Source organism: Hydractinia symbiolongicarpus, chromosome 11 (assembly GCF_029227915.1).
Source record: "Hydractinia symbiolongicarpus strain clone_291-10 chromosome 11, HSymV2.1, whole genome shotgun sequence".
Classification (NCBI taxonomy): Eukaryota; Metazoa; Cnidaria; class Hydrozoa; order Anthoathecata; family Hydractiniidae; genus Hydractinia; species Hydractinia symbiolongicarpus.
Window position 1 is genome coordinate 7,644,224 of NC_079885.1, and position 14,708 is coordinate 7,658,931.

At 30.8% G+C, this 14,708-nt stretch overlaps 1 protein-coding gene across 2 annotated transcripts in view; it reads right to left on the reverse strand.

Annotated features, from left to right (window-relative positions):
• Window positions 1–14,708, reverse strand: part of LOC130614680 (uncharacterized) — a 67,103-nt gene that overhangs the window by 32,035 nt on the left and 20,360 nt on the right. For both annotated transcript variants that reach the window (XM_057436116.1, XM_057436117.1), the window contains exons 10-17: window positions 14,283–14,421; window positions 11,540–11,884; window positions 10,421–10,771; window positions 8,371–8,706; window positions 6,032–6,382; window positions 3,659–4,102; window positions 1,957–2,076; window positions 1,472–1,810 (exon numbers count right to left, since the gene is read on the reverse strand). In XM_057436116.1, coding sequence (XP_057292099.1) covers window positions 1,472–1,810; window positions 1,957–2,076; window positions 3,659–4,102; window positions 6,032–6,382; window positions 8,371–8,706; window positions 10,421–10,771; window positions 11,540–11,884; window positions 14,283–14,421 — 2,425 coding nt within the window. The remainder of the gene's footprint in view (window positions 1–1,471; window positions 1,811–1,956; window positions 2,077–3,658; window positions 4,103–6,031; window positions 6,383–8,370; window positions 8,707–10,420; window positions 10,772–11,539; window positions 11,885–14,282; window positions 14,422–14,708) is intronic.

Genomic DNA, 14,708 nt, shown 5'->3' on the forward strand with positions numbered 1-14,708 from the left:
GATAAAAATATTTGATCTGCATGTTTAAGGCAACAATAACAGATGTGAGAACAAGGTAGCCATTCAAGTAAAAAAGCAAATCCCATATTCTCACAGTTGTGGTGGTAAATAAAGTTTAAATCATAAAATAACTAAATTTCTCTCTTTTGGAGTATTCACTTAGCAGTTACTTGATTAGGTCCAGAGGTGACTTAGATAATATCGGAATCCTCAATACAAAATAAATAAGTAAATAATAAACGTAAATAATTTTTTTAACATATGTAAATGTTCTGTCTGGAAATGTTCTTTGATATAGAGATATGAAGTAATTAGTTCTTCTCTTAAATAATCCAGAGACATTACTTTTGCAACCATAATTATTTAGATATAAAACAGGAGAGCGTCGTTCCATTAAGCTATTAATGCTTTTTACATTATATTATATTGTTTAAGCTTAATAAATTTTATATTTGCTTAAATAAAGTAAAGGCGAAGTAAAATCAAACTTCTAGAACTTTTTCAGAAAGATTTTAACCTTATTATCATTAAAATTAAGATTAGCTAAATAAACAAAGCCAGTTGGACTACTGCCGTGGCCTGGAGTTAGAGCCATATAAGAAAATGGTTGTTCAAATTTCATAAAAATTCTGCTAGCTGTTAAGTTATTTTATGTATGTAGATATTCAAATTTGTCAAAGCAATTCCCGATTTTTAAAAAACTGTTTCAAATGAAGGTTTTTTCTCTTTCTAAAAACAAGAAATATTTTTACAAACATTATTTTTCCGAAAAGAATATAAATTACTTTCTCTAATTAACCCCTAATGCTATTAAGTTCGGAGAATTTAAACATGGTTTAAGGCTGATTTTGCACACACCTTCTTTCTAAACTTTACAGAATATAAGTTGAAAAAGTTTTGTTTTAATGATAATCCTAACGAAAGTTACTATATTTTTTCAATTATGAAGATTTCAAAGAATTTTTAGGAATAATTTCTGGCAATTGGTAATATCTAAGGATTTGACATGTACGCTTTTAGTAGATAAATATTAAATCTTGGTTTTTAAAAAAAACAGCAGGAACGGTAAAAGCAATCCAAATTTGTTGGTTGCAGTTACTGATTTAACTTTCATGACTGAGACTCATGACTGAATTGTTTCTTATAACATACATACAATAATTTTTCACACAACTACATGAGGTTGAGGAAACATAATTTGTTAAATTTATAAATAACATAGGAACTACATTACGTCACCCAAATAAGACACTTTATAAAGTATTCGCATTAAAGAAATGTTTAGTCGAAGCTATGATACCTCTGAAGTAATTTTGTGATTTACATAAAGTTTTCAAACTGTACCAAAACGTGTGCTATACAGACTCATACTGTACTATAAATACAACTTATGGACACCAAAAGGTAAATTAAACAGTTTATAACATATTTGAAAAGTCTTAAGGTTGTGAACTACGCTATATTAACTTACTTTGACAAACGTACAGTCTTGCAGTGTCGCATGAAGATTTTATCCATTCTAATTGAACAACTTCACCTTGATTAGATATAAAGAACGCACAAATATGAGTATGATGCACAGTTCCAGTCCTGAAGATTTTATAGTTCATTTGTGATCCATCATCCCAATTATTTTCAAAACCAATGTAAACATGTTGCGAATTTGGCATTGATGATAGGTTGTATATCATTAACATCTCTTCTTCACTGTGGATACTGACTAAATCACCACCCTTTAATCTGCAATTAAGTGACGCGGTAGCTTTAATTTCTTTCGTTGGCCCATAAAAGTAGGTTTTTCGTTCAACATCTATAATAAAAAAATTAAGAGGCTAAAATGCCAAAATACAAGTCAAATATTTAATAGACAGTATTTAAAAAAAGAAAAAAAAAACACTTCTCAAAAAATCATTTATACTCCAATTGCTTGCCAACATAAAATTATTGTAAACTTACTGCTCTGTGATAAATCCAAATCAAAACAAGGTCCAGTGCTAGGAGATGAGCGACTACAGGATCTTTTAACTTGATACCCGGCTGCTCTATCTGTAATTGGGTCAGAGAAAGGAATAGTATCTAAAAAATAAATTTCTTAAAATAGGTTTAAATGATATTTTACAGCTAATGCGAAACTATTAAAAACAAATACTCTTAATAAATAAAAGTTTTATAGATTTGTTTGTTTTAATAAAATAATGACACTCGTTTCCCTTTAGAACACAAAGAATAAGCTATGATAGGATCTACTTATTTATTTATTTATTTATTTATTACTTAGGTCAATGTCTTCTAAGCTTTGTGCTCTTTCTTTGATTAAAATGTCTCACAGGATTAAATAAAACAATGTTTTTATTTGCCATAAATACACTGAAAATTGAAGATGATTTCTGAATATACAAGCCACCCTTTACAATCAACCCAAAATAAATGCAACATAAATTTTTACTGGAGTCATTTTTGCATTTCATTAAAAAACTATTTATGTTTGGTAGGATTGATAAAATATTTATTCTCAGAGATGTATTAATTTATTATATGTAGCACAGACATTTTGCAAATGAAAATTATTGGTTTTCAGGAAAAACTACAATTCTGGTAAAGGCTCTGTAATAAAGTAATATGATTACCATATACAGCAAAACTCTCCAAATAGATCAGAACTTTTCTATCATGTGATAATTAACTTTGGCACTAACCCCAGTTTCGTTTTTAATTTTCTTTAGTGTAATTATTGATATTTTATCAGCTTGAAACTTATTTCTTAGTTAGGAAGCAAAATATTATTACGCTTAAAGGGAGCCCGAGGTATTAAAAAATTTAAAAAGACTTTTTAGCTAACTTTTTAAGATCTATAACATAAGTCCAACATCATTTTGTACCTTGGGTTCCCTTTAAGCTTGTAAACAATTTATAAATACTTTAAGGCTAGAGTTTTAAATAGAGATTTGACCAAATAGGGCTTTTTGTATTTTTGGTTGATTTAGTTGCTTTTTTGAAGAGAAAAGAGCATTATACAATTCGTTTTGTTATCCATTCACATGAGAGGCATTTTCGATAGAGAATTCTTAGAATTTATGACTTTTTACTGAGAAGCTACATTAAGCTTCAAGAGTTGAAGAAAATATCACAATTTTAGAGGTTTGATATGCCTGAGACAGGTATGGACAAAGGAGGGTAGGGAGGTAAAAAATCCGGAAAACTGTGCAGAGGTCTTTTGTGTATGGTCTCAAGCATACCATCACGTTACACAAACAAATGACAAGATAAGAAGACTACAGGTGTATTAAATATTTCTTCTTTGGGCTACACATATTGTATAAACCCAAATGACTATTAGTTCAACCCTTTATTAGTATGTCTTGAAAAGTATGCAGAATCATAATACAGTTTGAGAAGCCATACATACAGACAGAACAAAAACACACTATAATGGTCTCCATCACGGTATGATAATGGATTGAGCGTGCAATATGCTATATGTCACACAGGCAAACATTTGACAAAACACTCAGAAGGCCTACACTCTGCAGAAGAAGAGATAAATTTGTGATATACTGTCACTTATAGCCAAAACTAGTTTTGAAGACAAAAGGAAAGTTATTGAATATGTTCCTGCCGTCTTGTAAAAGGAAAAGACATTTCTTACAAACAGATATACCTTTTTCGACATTAAACGAATCGATAACATCAGAAGTTAAATTGTGCTTCCAAATTTTTAATTCGCGCAACATAAAGTTTTGTGAGTATGATAACAAATGACCATAAAAACCACCAATATTCAGAAAATTACTCTTCTTTATAGCAGCTAGCAAAGTATTACCAGTGACAAGCTGTTGTCCTACTATCGTATTGTTAACAAAAAGAGATAATCTTTTGGATTCTGTCGACCACGAAAACATGTAAGTATTCCAACTGTCTAGACCATTGGATACATTGACTGGAAACAAACCTTCAACAAACTGGTCTTCAGTTTGTAAAGAGACAGTCAATGCTGAATACAAAGGCGATAAAGCAATTTGAAAACCTTTCCCTTGACTTGTCTGTTTATACCGCTGAAGACCACTTGATAGGATAGGAAATTCAGGCATCATGTCGGAATTGCCTAAATACAAATTAAACAATTTTCTTGACACATTTCCAATTGGCACCATAATTTTACTTTTTAGTTATCACTATCACTTTTTACTACTTTTTGCGAAACCCATCTTTCATTCTTACAAGGTAAAACAGATATTCACCTAATAAGAAAATTGTAAAAAGAATAAAGATCTACATAGTGCTCTTTGGTGATGCTGCCATATTTTTTTATTACAAAAATTGTCCATTTAGGTAGATAAGGATGGCTAACACAAAACTAAATGTCTTTTACACGTCAAATTAGGTTTTTTTTGGCACTAACTTTGGAACCGTTTCTTTAAAATATTTCTTAAAGTTACCATAAGAGTAGTCAAGCAGCTAACATGTTGGCTGCTTGACTACTCTTTTGTTTTAACAATCCTGTTTCACTGATTCACTATTCCATATAGTTACCTGATTAAAGATAAGACATGTCAATATAGCTTCAGGAACATTACACCACTGGTAACAAATTTTAAGTGCACTGCTTTCATTTAAGAAGTGCTATTTCTGCTTAATTAAAGTCAAAATTCAATCTTTAGTGATTGTTATTTATCTGATTGACGAAAAGTTATCAGTATTTATCCTTAATCGAACTGACTCTAGATACTAATATAAGTTTTCATTCGGTCAGTTACACTAAATTTTAGTGTAGAATGAACGCAATTTTAGCTATCCACTTGATTTTTTTGTTCAAAGCAATCTGTTTTCATATTCTTTCAAATAATCCAATAAAGAATCAAACTCATATTAATGCTAAATTTCGAGATCAGACAGACAAGATTTTTTTATACAAAAAATATAAAAAATGTGACCATCCATTTTGTTATTGATAAATATCGTTGTTTTTTGCTAAGTACATCGTGACATCTCTTGGTAGAAAGCACATTGTTACATTAGGAATCGAAATAAAAACATGCTAAACTACTTTTCATCAAAATAAAAGGTTGTCTGGTGTATACCAGAGAGTATTCTTGCACATGCACTGTTACTGCCTTTTTCTCTATTGAAAATGAAAATGGGGAACATAAGATTGATCATAGGTCCAGTTTTCACAATTTTAGATTTTTTCATACTTAGAAATTTTTAAAAAAGTGTGTAAATATACGCATATCTTACATTGTTAGAAAGCTTACAAAAGCTGCACAGAATTCATACAGGAAGTATGTCATATAGACCAAGACATAAGTAGTTACAAGGATGAACAGTCTGATGCACTGGCATATGGTTTCTTTTACACATTTCTAACAACAAGAGGCTTTTGGTACAACTTTTTGGTACAAATTGCGAATGTCAGGCCTCCAGAATTGTTTTAAAAAAATTTAGAAGCAAAATGTTATTCTGGCACAATACCTTGAATTAGATTATTCATAAAAGCTGATTCTCACAAACTTTCGTTTACTTTGTCAGAATTCTCTTCAACTGATATTATTCTCATCCTTATTGCCAAAGGATGTAAAATTATGACATTTTACAATCTGTCTGGGTAGCCATTTTTTCTTAGCATACTTTAATCCAAGAAACGTTTGTGGAAGAAACTTTGTGATACATAGTTTTGACACAAAATATTAGTGGACAAAGATTGAAGATCATTCCAATCAAAAAAAATTCAAAGCTCACAACAAACTTAGAGGCAGTGCTGCTGGCATCAGTGGAAGTCTTTCCACTAACAGATTGTGTTTTGTGATTGTCCAGTAAACTAGGGTTGTTAAAGTAGTGGGGTACTATTGTCACTATTTATCACATCTTTGCTTCTACAGATACAACTATTATGGAACTTTAGTTGATACAAGTTGGGAACTTTAAAGATTTTTCACACTTTTGTCCTTTGTCCAATATAGCAATATGTAAACATTAGCTCCATGGAGCTCTTTTTGAATGTTGAAAAAAAAACCCTGAGAAAATCACTTCTTACCTGACAACATAGCTTTATAAAGACCACCTCCAATAACCCAACACAAAACGAATTCATCATTTCCATCCATTGAATCACAATGTTTTCCTAATAAAGCAGGAAACCAGGATTCTCTTCCATTGATTGTTTTGGAAATAAAAATATTTCCATTTCTCAAGCACAAAAAATTAGCTGTAGGTGTTAACTTGAAGCTGTCACAACTGCCCTTAAGGCGAAAATTTGAATCTTTGTCGCTTACAATATCACCATTTGTTTTTAGAATGTATACTGTATCCGTGGTAGCACTATATTGCACTTCTTTGGCATCGCCACTTGTGTCTCTTATGATGGCAGTATTTGGGCAACAAAACCCTACACAAGATAAAAACAATGCTCTTAAAGATAACTACCCACTCCATAATAATTTAAACTTTAAATGTTCATATTATTTTAGCATGAAACAAACAAAAACATTTCGCAAATAAGTATTTAAAACCAGAAAATTAGCATTAAAGATATATTAATTTTTCACTGAAAATCTTTCAGATTTATTGCAATCTTGATACCATTTCTCACGGATGTCCTATATAAAAAGGGTCCAGGTACAGGGGCTTTACAGGAAGTATGCTTCGTTTGTGTTTCTAGCAACATAGTTTCCAGTAAAATAGCTATTCCAACATCAAAACGCGAAATCTACTGACTTTGTTGATATATAAGAAAAACTTCTTTCTGGGTCCTCCCTGATGTTGAACATTTTACCCCAAATCAATGTGATGACGTCACATTTACTTTGATATTAGCCGCTTTATGTGGGAGGTCTTATTCAAGTTAGGGATTAGATATATATACTTGGAAGTAGCTTGTATAACCTTATCTGTTTAATCTTAGTACTCTCTGCTAAATGTAAATCAAGCAAAACAGATGCATTTTCTTAAATATGCATAATAGTTTAATACTTTTCTAAAATTTTATTTTATTTAATAAGTCTATGGATAAGTTGGTTGGTGCATTTCTTGAGACCAAATCTGAAAAACCCATGTATCTGAAAATGTAAATAATTTAAAGTTTACACTATCCAATCCTGTTTATCCAGTAAAATGATAGCATAATTTTTTCTCTAGAAATACTCACTGACTATTTAGATAGAACTACAACCTTGGTCATATGTTGTGACAACAGGACTCATTTCAAAGTTTGTCACCACAATCAATTGCATAGGCTATGTCCATACTAGTGCAGAGCGGACTTAGGGTGTAGTCCAAACTCTTAAAATGTACTAATTGTTGCTGTTGTTTTTTTTTACAAATACCAGGACCTTTGTGTGCCTCAATGTGAATTATTTTGATATCTAGGGGTATCTATTAGAGAATGTGACTAGTAATTTTTCAATGCTGTTTGCCTGGTATATGTGTGTGCAAAAATAGCAACTTTGCAGCCTGTCAGCTGTGTGTTCCAGCTGGCAGGCTTCAATGTTTGACAACTTTGTTCATAGTGGAAAAATGAGAAAAAAACTGCCTGCCTCTTTCTTAATATTTTACCAAAGATTGTAGCCTTTAAAACTATTAGGTAGAACTAAAACTTAACAGTGCTGAAGAACACTACCTTTATTAATAACATTTTGCTTGAATTTAATTTCCTGTGTATTATTATTTATATATTATTTTTTTTTTCACATTTAAATTTTGCACACAAATTTTTATTTCATTTTATTTTTATTTTGTTCTTGTTTCAGCCGGTATAAATATAATGCAGATTGTGAGCAACCTTAATTCCAGGGCTTTTTTTTTCTTTTATTATTATTATTATTATTTTTTGCTGCACATGCTTTTTTTTTTGAACGTTTTGTTTCAGTGGTTATAGATATAGAAAAATGCAAATTGTGACTTTTTAAAATTAAAATTATTGTGTTCTATACTTTTTATTTGGCACTCATCATACGGACTCGATGAGAGGTTTAGTGGATTCTTCCACAGGACTTTGGCTAGTTATTTATTATTTTGTTTACTGAGCTCTTTTTCCCCAAAGAAATAGCCGCAAAAATTGAGATTGACTAAATGAAAATTTTACTATTGTCTTTATTCTTTATTTAATTTAATACTTTATTTAAGAATTTTTTAAACTTATTTTCAAAAATTTCTTTTTTAAATAAGCAAGATTAGACTAGGGGTGAGTGCTAAAACAGATACACAATCATACTTCCTTGTATTGGTGTTCAGACACTGGTTGCTCGTTATTCAATAGGGGTTTGCCAAAAGCGTAGGAGGAAAAAACAGCAAATGTTAGGTGAACATACTATTTGAATACCCATTTCAGCGAAGTTTGAAAAGAGTCTCTTATTGGCTAGTTAAATTTATACTTACTGCGACTACTCTTAACATATCTGTCTGTTGGACTTATAAAAATTATAGAATCACCATCAACATCAAAATTAACAACATCGACACTTTTACGGACAAATACTAAATTAGAGTTCTCAGAGTCTGTAAAACCATTGTCTTTGACACAACCACGGAACTGACCAGCAGACATTTCCCACACATTCTTGCAACTTTTACCACAATAAGCTGAACGCCAGTTACTATTGATGTCATTATATTTGACACAATTTTTATCGAAACCAAAAATAGCTGTTTTGATTTCAGACAAGAATATTTGCTCAAGTCCATCAACATTACCTGCCACCCAAATAGGTTTATCTAAAATATTAACACTTTAGTACAATAAGTTACATGTAGCTTATAATTACCACAATTGCAAAAATTAGAGCCTTTGACCTAAGATGTTGAATATATTATTTATATATTTTTATATATTATTATATATATTATAAATATAAATGTTTAGGATGATGGTTTTACAATGATCTTTACTCCAAAAGATGTTGCTAATTCACACATGAAATCAAATTGTAATATATCAGTTTACATTTGGATGGATAAAATTTTCCTGACATAATGTACTCCTTGCATCAATTTTTAAAGCTTCTACTGCACATTAGTTGTCTTGCCTTTTTTACAACATAGTGGTAGTGTATTGAAACACATAATCCCTTAACGTTTATGGTCATGTTGGGAAGTCAGCTGATGGCTAAGAAGATAGCAAAAAATAGGGAAGGTGAAAAATTTACTTGAGTTTGGAATGGCAGCAGTGTGGTGGTATGCAATATAAAATTCAGTAAAAGACAGAGTAAGCTGATAACATATGGTACAGGTGGTTGTCAGACACAGATAGATTACTTTATGTTTAGAAAGTCAGACAAGATGGTAAAGGATGTGAAAGTTATATCAGGAAAAGAGTGTGTTTCCAAGGTTACTGGTTTATGATATTGCTTTAAAGAGTGTTAGGAAGCCGAGGAAAAGTAAAGGCCCTGTCAGAAAGTCAGGAAAATGAAGAAAGGGATAGTAGAAAGACAATTCAGTGCAAAAGTTTACCAACTGGTCTAGAATACTCAAAGTGATAGTGAAAATGTTGAAAGTACTTACACTATACTTTAAAAAAATTGTCTTCTAGAAGCTTCTGATAATACTGTAGTTGGATGAAAGGACCAGCTAGATAACTGGGATAAGATAAGAGATCGGGATAAGGATAATTTGCCTCACAGTGATGCACTAGAGGGGTCATCTATACCAATTAAGGCAGAATGAGCAGTGAAGACTATTAAGTAATAGAGATTAGGGAAGCTGCACAAGTTTCGATGTTGTTGTAGAGATGGTAAAAGTATCTCGCATTGAATACGGGAATTGGGCATATTATAAGTCTTGCCAATATGATTATAAAAGATGGTGTTACCTCAAGTGACTGGCAGTCTGGTGTAATAGTTAATTATTTTAAGGGCAAGGGTGATGCTTTAGAAAGAAAGAGTGCAATAAGTTACTTAGAAAAAGATTAAATATAAATAGGATGCAAATTAATTTTGTTCCAGGACGTGACACTACAGATGCAACATTTTTACTCATACAGCTAAAGGAAAGAGAAAGAATTTCTATTTTGCCTTCTAGATTTAGAAAAAGCTTTTGATAGAGTGTTGTATGAAGCATGTATTAGGAGTGCTATCTTGTACAATAGTAGTAGTGGCCCATCGGAAGTCAAACAGGGAATCTTGACCATTTAGAAAGGAATGCTATGAGAATGGTTAGGTGGATGTGTAAAACCAGTTTGAAAAACAGAGAGGTTTTAAATGAGCTAAGAAGCATGCTTAGTATTTGTAGCATTAGAGATATTGTCATGAGAAGAACATTTGTATAGAAGGAGGATAATAAAGTAGGAAAGGTTGTAATTGGATTGACCTATGCTTGCATGGAAAATGACGATGAAAATGATGATGTTACAAGTGTTAAACAGTTCAATGTCTTTATGAATTAAAAAAATTTTACACTCACAGAACAACAAAAAATATGATCACAAACTTACTTGGCATTCTGTCTTGTATCATTGTAATCTTATTCTTGGTGCAAAGTACATATGAACTTGAAACATCAAAATAAGCACAATTAGAGATTACAAGACTCCATCCTTTCATATATGGTAACCATTCATACAGAGCTTCATCACTCAAACACCACACAGTATTATCTTTGCTAACTTTTAATTTTTGACATATCTTGTCGGATACCTTCTCCCAACTGCCAACAGGATTAAGCTGCAATTTCCATATATCACTTGATATTTGTTTAATCCCATATAATATATCTCCATTAGCTGTTATATCAATCTGTTTAAATTTTGTTCCAGTGTCCTCAATGGTTGACATATTACGAAAAACTACAATATATAAATAATTTTATGACTGAAAAATTTTACATTTGAAATGTTACATTTGATCTCTAAACAATAAAGCAGCATTTAGACATGAGAATGAAAAAAATATTCTCCTTCATATTACCAAAATTTGGTACCACATCTTTCTTTTTTCAAAAAAACCATCTTACACAGCTTTTTTGTGACAAACAAAGGAGATGGGACCTTTTTTGCTATGGTTAGTGACATAGTGTGTAGAAAGTGGTGATTCCTTAATTCGTAAACAACCCCTCCATTTTTTTTGCTCCCAAACTTCCCACTGCCAAGTGGTCACGAATACCAAATATAAAGTAAAATTACATTTTAATATTGTTATTATTATTATTTAAACCTCTTTGCTACTATATCTTTCATTTATGTTATTGCTTAAATTTATTTAATGGTCCTTAAAAAAAGGCCTTAGATGGAAAAAAACATATGACAGTTTTATAAAGAAAAAGAGTGCATGTCACAATTACCCTTTGCATATTAGAAAGCTTAAAATGTTGCAAAAATCTACTATCAATTTGTAATCAATCATTTTGAAATAAATATAAACTAGAGGAAAATTAGAATGCAAACTTTTTATTACTTAGAGCATGAAATACTTTTACTAAAAAAAAAAAAAAAATTAAATAAAAAAAAATTATTAAAGAATTAAAAATATGTTTTGAGAAAGACCAGCATGTTAATAAATAAAAAATTGAAAACTCAAGCATGCATCCTGCATGGTTTTTTAATAAACTAACATACCTCTATTAACCCGCTTGATATGATAGGTATTATATTCCACACAGTACATGTAGGTATCAGTAAAAACGAAATCAACACAATCCACACCACTATATGGAACCCAAATTCCTAAAGGTACTGATACAACATGTCTGTACCGGTCTAAACATGCTACATCACCATCGACTGCTTTAAAATTTTTATCATATTGAATGCCATATTGCAAATTAGTATATTGTACTTTGTTACCACCAAGGTAATTAAACTTATAAGCATGATGATTGAGAAGAATCTCAAACCAAACATTTTCATCTGTGAGAATGAAAAAATCCAACCTTTTATTTCCTTCGATGTGATATGTTGGTTCTACAGAAAACAAAAAAATAACAGCAATCAAATCAGACAAGTGATACATGACTTAACAATTTGCATTAGTGTTTCCTTTAAATCTTTCAATAGTTTAACAGTACAACTTAAAGTCTTTAAAGCATTACTTGATATTGAGTACAATATAATAAAAAGGACATATATGAAGTCAACGATTCATTGGTTTATTTATTATCAATCCTGTTTATATGTAAATGCAAAAGTCTTCACTTCTTTTAGTGACCACATTTTTGAAAAAAAGTGATTATCCTGTATATTTAATAATGCAGAGTTAAATTTCTAATAAATAGCATTTTGATGAAACCTTAATATATGTCTTTAGGTACTCACATACTAAAACGTAGACTTTTTACACTTGTCCATTACAGACTTAAAGCAACTGTGTCAATTAAATTTTCATAGATGTGAGGCATGCTTTACAACAATAGGATTAAATTTATAAAATCAAGCTAAGATTAAACAATATTAGATGTCTCCTGATTCTTGAAATTTTATTTTCATCTTTTACTTTTTATAGTAGATTTTTGATAAGCCTTAACGATGTCTTCTTTATTATATATATATTATATATATGATATATAGTTCAAGAATTGTAGTTTAGAAAATGTTTAACCTGTCTCTGCTATTGTTGAACCGGAATTGGGAATTTAGCCTAAACTTGATGTCAATTGATCCCTTGTTACCGACGTAGGAAGCAACTTCATCTTTTTCTACCTTTCCAAGTAATTTAGCATTAAAATTAAAAGTGCAATGCAATCGTTACACTTATTGACACCAATATATTGTACTAAGGTCAACAAAGTGCTAATTTCTTGGTGGTAAACAAAATGAGACATAAAATATTTTCATTGCAAAGTCCGCAAATGGATAATCCTAAGGAAAATCCGCTTAGGTGTCTTTTTTGGTGGCATCAGCAAATACCCATTGATCCACAAACAAATTTTTCCTTAATTTTTTTTAACTGTTAGCTGTATTGTATACAGCTTAAAACAATTAATGTATAGGACGCACAGTTTTGATCAGCAGTTAAGGAAACATAAGAATACAGCAATGGTGCTTCTGTATTGTTTCATTATTCAGAGTTACAACTACTTTGTGATTATATAGTAGTCCACATCTCATGTGGAAATACACTTTTTTCCTTTTACGATAAAGTACAACCGCCATACCACAAAAGAATTAGTGAAACAAGGGCATTACACTTCAGCAGCGAATGGAAATAACTGGTATCATTTTCTGTGTGAGTAACTAGGGACCACCTGGTTACAAAAACATTTCCTATTTAAAAAATAACAGGTTTTTGACATCGTCAAAAAATCTTAAAGGGAACGCGAGGTATAAAATGATGTGCATGTGTACTGTTGTTCAACACTTTTTACGCTAGTAAAAACCAACCTTTACAGTCAAATCTGGATGAACTTTTGGAAAAAGTTGCACAGAGCAAACCGCATGAAAAATAATCTTATTTCTATAGTCAAAGCCTTTTTTATTTAAAAACTCTAATTTTTATCGTTGCAAAACAAGTTAAAAAAAAATAATGTGTAAAATTCAAAAAAATTCTGTGGTTCCTATTTATGCAAAAATTGTTAAAAGGGACATTTTAGATTCATTTCTAATGCTCCAACCAAGTGTAGCTAAAATAAAAGTATTGGTCGATAAGCTTCTTTTATTTCTAACTGAAATGTAATGGGACTTTTTATATTGGAATTATCTTGCAGACATGGCAATCATATTGCTTTTCTCATCAGATCTAGCACTATTGACAACTGTTGATTTATTAGTATTAAATGATGTTGGACTTATATTATAGAGCTTGAAAGTTAGTTAACAAGTCTTTTTCAATTTTTAAAAACGTCGGTCTTTCGTTCTTAAGATATTTACATTTAAAGAATGTCAGATTTAATTATGCTGCATAATTATGATGTCATATTTAAGTAATAGCAAATTTTTGACATTTTCTGTCATCAGTAATTTTAGACCTGTTGGATGTGCATTCAAATTTTATCAATGCATAGATATTATAAAGGTGAATTGATTAACATAAATGTATTTGCCAAATTGACACTTATTGGCTTGTCCCAGGCATCTTAATTTTTCGTGACCCTATAACTTAGGATCTGCATAACGGTTTGCAATTAAATTTTTGAAGTAAACATATAGGGCCTATACAAGCTTACCAAGAAAATTTTATTGCAAACCAAGTTGCAGATTTAGAAAATAATAACGCAAAAGATGTTGCACAACAACAGTTAAGGTAGGTTTCCATTAAAGTTGGTAAGTCGGTTAAAAGCCATTCAACAGTTGCATTTAAACTTGCTGGAACCAACAAAAAAAGCCTTTAGTAAAATATAAATACACACAAAAAATAATTATTTACCTAAGCCTTTTACAATGACATCAAATTTCATATCAGGATAGGATCCACGATGCGATTTGGGGTAAACACGGAGCTTTTGTGCAACAATCAAGGTTGGCAAAAGTAAGTTCTCACTTTTTACGTTAGTTTTAGTGAAAACCTATAAGAAAACATCACAGTGGTTAAAATCTAGATTAAACTACTACAAGTCTCGTTCGTTCTAGTGGTGCAGAAATAATTTGAAAAATCGTTCGGGAACTTCAGCTGTAATCACAGATAATAATGCAATAATTAATAGACACAAGGTTTACGATGCATTAAAAAAGAAATGGAAAGTCAAAGCAATTTGACCACTTTTATAATAAAACGAGATGTTCTCAGTGGTTTATACGCCTTTACTATTGTTATTATTCTTGAAAAAGCTTATACTGATACTTCGTTCGCTGA